This window comes from Equus quagga, unplaced genomic scaffold (genome assembly GCF_021613505.1).
Source record: "Equus quagga isolate Etosha38 unplaced genomic scaffold, UCLA_HA_Equagga_1.0 84672_RagTag, whole genome shotgun sequence".
In the NCBI taxonomy this organism is placed as follows: domain Eukaryota; kingdom Metazoa; phylum Chordata; class Mammalia; order Perissodactyla; family Equidae; genus Equus; species Equus quagga.
This window is the reverse complement of record NW_025803497.1, coordinates 563-8,470: the sequence shown is the minus strand read 5'-3', so window position 1 is coordinate 8,470 and position 7,908 is coordinate 563. Positions and strand designations below refer to the sequence as shown.

General features: G+C 50.3%; 1 protein-coding gene across 1 annotated transcript; it reads right to left on the bottom strand.

Moving 5' to 3' along the window:
* Nucleotides 1–147: 147 nt before the first annotated feature.
* LOC124234529 (translation initiation factor IF-2-like) lies at nt 148–7,474 on the bottom strand (the record flags this gene model as incomplete). The annotated part of the gene is made up of 5 exons (XM_046651874.1): nt 148–857; nt 1,287–1,404; nt 1,865–1,963; nt 4,930–4,976; nt 7,443–7,474. Coding segments are annotated over 5 exons (916 nt in total), but the record flags the coding sequence as incomplete, so codon positions are not given.
* Nucleotides 7,475–7,908: the final 434 nt, after the last annotated feature.

Here is a 7,908-nt window from a genome sequence, read left to right as displayed (position 1 = left end):
GTCACGTACCCATGCCTTATAAAATTAGCCCTAACCCTCAACTCGGGGCAGCAGCAGGAGCTCTGACTGCCCATGAGTCCTGTCCCCATGCTATTCCACACTATTCTCTAAATAAAAGAGCACTACTGCCAGATCTTGAGAGTCTAAGAAATCTTTCTTTTGACTCCTTGGCTCACCGACCCCGCATCAATCAGAGCCCCTGGAGAAAAAGAAGGGATTTGCTCTGAGCGCTCATCTTCACGGGGCTGTCTTCTGGAAAGGAGGAGCCCTTTGCCTGAAGGGGGATCCTGTAGGAAGGGAGGTCCGGTCCGTGCCCAAGACCGTTTCCCGGACAGGTGGATAGTGTCGCGCGGTGGGAGGGAGCTCGTCGCCTGGGTGTGCGAACTGCTGCCACGGACTCTTGCTCGGGGAGTCAAGAGGGCAGAGTCTGGACGGGCTCCGGGACAGACGTGAGTGGCCCCGGGAAGGGCCAGGAAGCGAGCTCAGGCTGGGGGCGCGGCCCCTATGGCCGCGGAGGCTCCAGCAGGGAGGGCTGCGAGCAGACTGTCGAGCGCCGGGCCCGCCTGGTGCAGGGTCGCCCCCGCCTGCGCCAGCTGCCAGGCGAGCCAGGCGCGCTGCGAGGCGGCGGGCTGCAGGCCGCGGGCGGGCAGTGGCAGGAAGGCGCTCCCCCGGAGCCCGCAGCTTGCCCAGAGCCAGGTCCGGCGTGCCCACGTGGTTGAAGAGCCGGGACTGGAGCCCCGCCAGGGCCCCGCCAGTGGCTCTGCCGACGGCGCTTTGGGGAGGCGGGCCCGGCCTCCCGCCTGTCCTGGCCGCATCTGCGGCAAGCGGTCCTCTCTGGCGATCAGGGCAGGATCCTCCTGTCCTTGAGTTGCGGGGCAGTAAGGGCATGCAATGCGCGGGATAGAGAAAGAGAGGTGTTGCGGTGAGTGCGCACAGCCCCTGGGACTCCTTGCCAAGGTCCCCAGAGCCGCCTCCCGGTCCTGCTCCCGACTCCAGCCCCCTGTGCCCCATCCCGCACTCCCCGGCACGCCCACCTCTGGTCCCCTTCCAGGATCCGACCCGAACCCACGCCAAGTCCTGCACGCCTTCCTCTCAGCCCTTTCGAAAGGGCTCAAGGAGCATCTCGCCAGGGCCAGGGTCTGCCCCCTCCCCATGGGTGCTGGGTTTGTCCCTATTTGTGCCAAGGCCCAGCCCAAAAACCACCTCCTCTGCCCTGACGTCCTGCTCAGCTGGGGTCAGGCTTGTCGTTTGGTCTCCCCTTAGCTGGGGATGGGTCGTCCCCTCACCTTCTCTTCTCCGTGTCCCTTTTCTTGGTGGCGACTCCCTGGGGGTGGGGGTGGTCCTTAGGGTTTCTCCCCGACTTGCGCCTGGAGCCGTTGGCACCCTGGCTCCGCCTGGGGATCCCTGTGGGTGGAGAGGAGGAGAGTAGTGAATGGCCTCTGCCTTTTGTCTGGAATCTGAGTGAGAGTGGGTTGGAGGAGGCTGCAAGTTGCTCTGAGCCCTGGTCCACCAGAGTCCCACCCCCAGAGGTGTGCCGGTTCCCTCCAGCTGACCCACAGCCTCTGTGGGCAGCTCCCCAGGAACCTAGCTTTCCTGTCACTCTCCGGATGCCTGAGCCACCTGGCACGCACATTCCTGGAAACCCTGCCTCGTGTCCTGACCCGGAGGACGCCTCAGCTGGCAGAGCCCTGACCACAAGGAATCTGGCCTTTCCCTTGGGTTTCTCTCACCACTTTCAGCTCTGGGAAGGTCAGAGATTCTGGGGCCTGCTGCTCTGCCCATTCGAGCCCCATCTCTTGTGTCTCCCCAACCCTCCCATCCCTAGCTGAAAACCCATCTCCCCAGCAAGAAGGTAGAAGCCTACCTTCTCTGCTGTGAGAGCCCTCTGCGTCTCCAGGATTCCCTTCTTTGCCAAGCTTTCAGATGGATGGCGATCTTGTCCAGTTTCCCATGGAGTCAACCCCTAGGTCTTCCCCAGAGGAGAGCTCTTATCTTCCTGGGTGCCCCTGGCCAGGCCTCCTGCCATACCTGGCCCCTTCCATTTCATCCATGTCTCCTGCTTGAGCCACAGGTCTGGAAAGCAGAGGCATGGACCAGGCAATGAGTAGCTGGGCAGAGGGCATGGGTTTTGCTGAGATCCCAAGGGCCCCCTGCTGGGGGGGGACCCAGGCTGCATCTGGGAGCCACACTCCCGGTGGGGGAGGGGACCTGCTGAGAGGAAGTCCCTTGAGGGAATTCCCCTGTCTTGCTTGGTCCCTAGAACTCTTTTGCTGCTCACTTCTGAGCTTGCTCCTGGCTGGAGCCATCTGGAGAACACCCAGCAACCCTTGCACTCTGGTCCAAGCCCTCCAAGGGTAGAACATGCCCGATTTCCTTCTAGTTCCATGAGGCTGTGCTAGAGAGCTTCATGAAGAACCTTCAGTGGTCAACACTCATTAGTTAAACTATCTCACCAAACTCTTAAATTGTCACTCCCCAAAGAGGTCTTCCACTCATTAAAAAAACAAATGACTATAGTTTATATAGAACCCTACATTGTCTGGAAGATAATTCACCTCATGCTAACCTGCCAATGGCATGAGTATAAGTGTTGTCGATGACTGAGTGTGAACCCTATTGCCAGCCATACTCAGACTTCCTTGAAGTCCCCAAGAATTTTGAAGACTGAATCCTCTTTCTTCCAACCTAAAGACAGGAAGTCCATTTCCTGCCAGAGACTGGCACTAATGTCACTTTGGAGAAGAAAGCGGAAGGGCAATATCTGCTGGTGCCGTTACCAAGCAAAGGGCTCACTCTACTCGCTGAGATCTAGCGAGTTAATCACGAGTGAGAGATCGAGAAAGGAAGTTTAATTAGGTTAGATTAGCCAGCAGATCAGAAGATGGGTGACTAATGTCTCAAAAACCCATCTGCAAGAAATACAGAATCTTGAGGCAGTTATATAGGGAAAATGGGCAGTAAGGAGGGGCTCCAGGGATGTTGGTCTCCAGGCTTGATGGGTTCCAGACATCACATTCTTCCATTCTTCTGTCAGCTGTGATGGATACCTTGCAGGTGTGTTTCCCACCTGTGCTCAGTCTGTTCCTGGAGAGAAACGGATAGGAAAAAGTTATGGTTTATCAAGTTATTGGAGAGTAGATATGTAAGTGGAGCCCATAAATCAGGAGAGAACATGCATTTTTTTAGAGTACATGGAGAGCAACGAGTAGTCACACAGAGGAGGGGCTGGGGCCATTTAGCGTATCAAGATGGCCTCACTTTTTGCTCACTTACTATTTCCCCTGCTGTCAGCAGTAACACATAATCATATGGTCAAGGGGGAGGCCAGGCGTCTTACTTTTTCTAGCTACTTCCTGCTGAATCAGGATGTCGCTGGGGGACCATAGCGTAGAAAAGAACTACTTCTCTTTCGAATTCATTGAAAGGGTCCTTTATGGGGAGCTGTCGTGTTTTTGACCTGATCAGTTTGGAGCTTATGGCAGATAGGCATTTAATACCCAACTTAAGAAGGAGAAAGATTAATACCCCAATAAACAGAACTATGAGAAGAAGGGTTATATAAAGGAGCTCAAAGTTTTCTTTTAAAGACCTATTTTATCTCTTCAAGGGATTCCATCACCCACTTATCCCTCGATACAGGTGGGATACTTTCCTGTGATTTGGGGGCTGCCTTGATCTAGGAGTAATGGACCCAGGGTTTCATGCCTGCAAGTTTTATGCATGAGTGAATGGTGAGAAGAATCTCAAAGGGACCGGTCCATTTAGGTGACAATTGGTTTTTGGGTTCCTTGTTTCTCCAAGTTTTCAGCAAAACATGATTTCCAGGACAGAAGGTGTATAGAGGGATGTCAGACGGATATGTAGACCTGTGAGAGGCAAACTCATGGGTAGAAGTTAATACAGAGCTTAATGATTTAACATAATTAGCAATCATAACATTTCTTAAAACGTCCAGAGGTTCAGTCCCAGGGGAAGATGCCTGAAAGGGTCTCTCATATAGAATTTCGAAAGGACTCAATTTAAGTCCACTTCGGGGAGATACTCTAACCCGTAGCAGGGCAAGGGGCAGCACCTTATCCCAAGTTAGTTGTGTTTCTTGGTAGATTTTTGGTCTTTAAGGTGTGATTCATTTTCTCCATCTTTCCAGTCGGTTGAGGTCTCCAAGCTGAGTGTAGTACCCTATAGTATACCCTAGTATGGCTAAGCTTTTGGACACTTGTTGGGTTATTTGGGAGACAAAAGTTGGTCCATTATCACTCTGTAAGGTGTTAGGCAGACCAAGTCTAGGGATGATTTCTTTTAGCAACATGCAAGTGACTTCTGATGTTTCCTCAGTCCGAGCGGGAACGGCTTCTATCCACCCAGGGGAGGTGTCCATTAGCACTAACAAAAACCTGAAATTCTCAGCTGTCTGGGGCATCTGGGTAAAGTCTATCTGCCAGTCTTCAGTAGGCCAATTTCCTTTATGTTGGGTGCCCCAATGCGGGGGACCGGAAGCGGTCTTGGGGTTGTTCTTTGTACAGGTTATGCAATTTTTAGTCAACTGTTATATAGTCTTTTGTAGATGGCACCCTACGATGGTCTTCTGGACCCATTTGATTTTCCCACTGGTAGCCAGGGCAATGCATGATAGCTACCTGAGCAGGCTCATTAACAGCAGGTAGCAGTTTTAAGATTTTAGGGCTATGTCTGATTTCCTTTTCTCCTGCTGTTGAGTCCCCTTTCTTTCCAGATTGCCCCATGAACATGAACTACAGCAAAGGTATAACAGGAATCTGAATATGTATTTACTCTTTTCCCTCGAGCTAGATGTATAGCCCGAGTGAGGGCAAGGATTTCTGCCTTTTGAGCCAAGGTCTCTGCAGGTAGGGTTTTTAGCCTCTAAAGTCTCTTGTAAAGTTATGATTGCGTAACCCATGCATCTCTTACCTGATCCATCAAGCTGCTGCCATCTGCGAAGAGTTCCAAGTCCGGTTCTTCCAACGGACAATCCAACACATCAGGTCAGGTAGAATACACCGTCTCAGCAACTGGTAAGCAGTCATGTTCTAAGGCTTCTGATGTCTTATTAAGGAGCAAAATGGCTGAGTTTAGGGAGAATGCAAGGATACTCACATCCATACATTTGGATTATCTAAAAGGATGGCCTAGTATTTGACCATCCATCCTGAAGTGAGGCAGTATCCTCCTTTTTGTTCTAATTATGTGAATACTTCGTGTGGCATATACATGGTGGTGGGTTGGCCCAGTGTGAATTTTTCAACTTACTGCAAGACATCACAAGTAGCAGCAAATGCCCTGAGGCAGGGGGGCCAGGCTTTGACAGTCTGATCCAATTGCTTGGAAAAATAAGCCACTGGCCAGGGGGTCTGGTCCAGTTTTTGAGTTAAAACCCCCAAGCTTATTCCCTGCCTTTCATGTACATATAGGCTGAAGGGCTTGTCCAAGTTAGGAAGTTCCAAGGCCGGGACTGAAATTAACTTTGTCTTGATGGTATCAAAAGCCATCTGACATTCTTTTGTCCATTCTAGTGGCTCCTGGTCTAGCCCTTTTAGAGCCTCATAGAGGGGCTTTACTATGAGACCAAGTTAGGAATCCAGATCCAACAGAAACCAGCCATGCCCATGAATCCTCGTAGTTTTTGCTGGGTGGTAGGAGGGCTTAGGCATGCTTTAGCTTTCTTTCAGTCTGGCAGCAGTTCCCTTTGGCCTTTTGATAAGGTAAGTGCCAAGCAAGAAATTTTTTGTCTGCAGATCTGTGCTTTCTTTTGTGAGACCTTATACCCACATTCAGCCAAATGATTTAACATCTTTATTGTGTTGGCCAGACACTGCTCATAAGTGGGGCTCACTATCAGCAAGTCACCCACGTGCTGTAACAGTAATCCTTCTTGTAATTGTAAGTGGCTCAAGTCTTAAGCTAGGGCCTCCCCAAGAGCGTAGGGGAGTTTTCGAAGCCCTGAGAGAGCACTGTCCAACAATATTGTTGAGGGGCTTGAGTATCTGGGTCACACCATTCAAAGCCAAAGAGTTGTGATTCTTCCATGAGTGGTATGCAGAAGAATGCATCCTTTAAGTCCAAAACTGAAAACCAGTCATATTCACCTGAAATATTGGTTAGCAAGGTGTAAGGGCTCGGCACCAAAGGGTGAGGTCCTGAACTACCTCATTTATGACATAAAGATCCTGAGCAAACCCATATCTGCCTGGGTTTTTTGACTGTGAGAATAGGAGAATTATATGGTAATTGGCAAGGTCTGATTAATCCTGCCACCAGGAATTTGTGCAGCACTGACTGAATGCCCTTCTGAGCCTCCTGTTTTAGCAAATATTGTTTCAGGCTTTATGTATTGGCAGGAGATGCTTTGTTTTCCCAGGCTTCCCATCTGCCCACATGTCCAGTCTTACCTCCTTGAAAATCTTCGCTGGCAATTGGTCCAACAGTGGTGTTTGAACACCTAGCAGGGCTACCTGGAACCATAAGGATTGTTCCAGTGGCACTTGCGCCTCTAGCTGGCCTGGAGAAAAAGTCACTTGAGCATTCAGTTTACATAGATGATCTTGTCCCAGGAGAACAGGGCATTCAGGCATATAAAAATTTCCAATTAAAAAATCCGTGGTAGAGAAAGGAGAGTGCATCCAAATGAAGCCAGCCAGTTGCCCTTGTCCACTTATGCCCATGGGATATTGTCACAGTGGAAATTGCCCCACTCTGGAAAGGGCCCCCTGACTGAATTGTGTCTCTTGCTAGGTTCGAGAAGGAGAGGGCCCCTATCTTAGACTTGGCAATCCCTCAGGCATTTCCCCTTGGGCAAGTAGTGGGCCTGGAAAATGGAGAGGAGGCAGAGGAGCTGGGGGCTTCATCAGTCCATTGTACCCCCTTCCCTGGTCCAGATATAGCAACATAAAAGCTTGAACATAGAAGATTTCATCTTCCTTTCCTTCCTTTTTGCAAAACAATTCTAGCTGTAAGATGGTATCATAATTGAGCAACCCATTCAGGGGCCACTTTTCTTCTGAGCCCAGTGTGTACTGGGGCCAGGCTACATTAATGGCAAAACATCATACTTTTCTTTGTCATGAGCTCATAACTGAAGTCAGCCCAATTTTGCAGCATGCGCCCTAGTAGGCTCTTTTTGGAATGGACGGAGTGGCACCCATGGTGATAAAGTTTGTGTCTGAAAGTTAATGTACCCGGAGAAGGGTGCAGGGCTTGACTATGGGCTTCCAGATAACTATAGGACTTGTCCAAATCCCACTCTGCCCGAGCGTAGAGCTCTCACACCAGTGCTAAACGAGCCAAAGAGACAAGAGGTAATGGTTTAAGGCGGGGTAAAGACCTAATTTCCCAACGTCCATGTAGGAGGTCAGGTGCCTGGGATAAAGTGTTTTAGATCTTCTATTTTTCAGGAAGTCCAAATCTGGCTTACTTTAAGCCCAAACCTGACTTGTAGACCATGACAGCAAAGAAGGTCCTGGACAAGACAGGCAAAGAGGGGGAAAAATGGTCAGGCCATGCTCTCACAGCTTCCTCCCAAAGGGTATAAACATAGAGAACACACAAACAGCAGCACACACACTGAGGTGTACACTTCTGGCTTGACACTTGATAGAAAATGTTGCAGAATTTATATCCCCACAGACAATGTAATGAGCACTGGAATTGCACTGTGGATTCTGACAGAGAAAAACCAGCACACAGACTAGTGGAAGGACACATGCACTCAGGAGAACAGACCATACAAGTGTGTCCACCACAGAAAAACCAGAGACTGGTCTTCTAGATAATATGCTAGGCAGTCTGTACTTTCCTTTATCCCTAAACAATGGAACCTAAACCAGATGGATCTTGGCCTGACTGAGGCCCCCAGACAAGGAAAAAGGAACATAGTACCTGGGAGGTGCACTC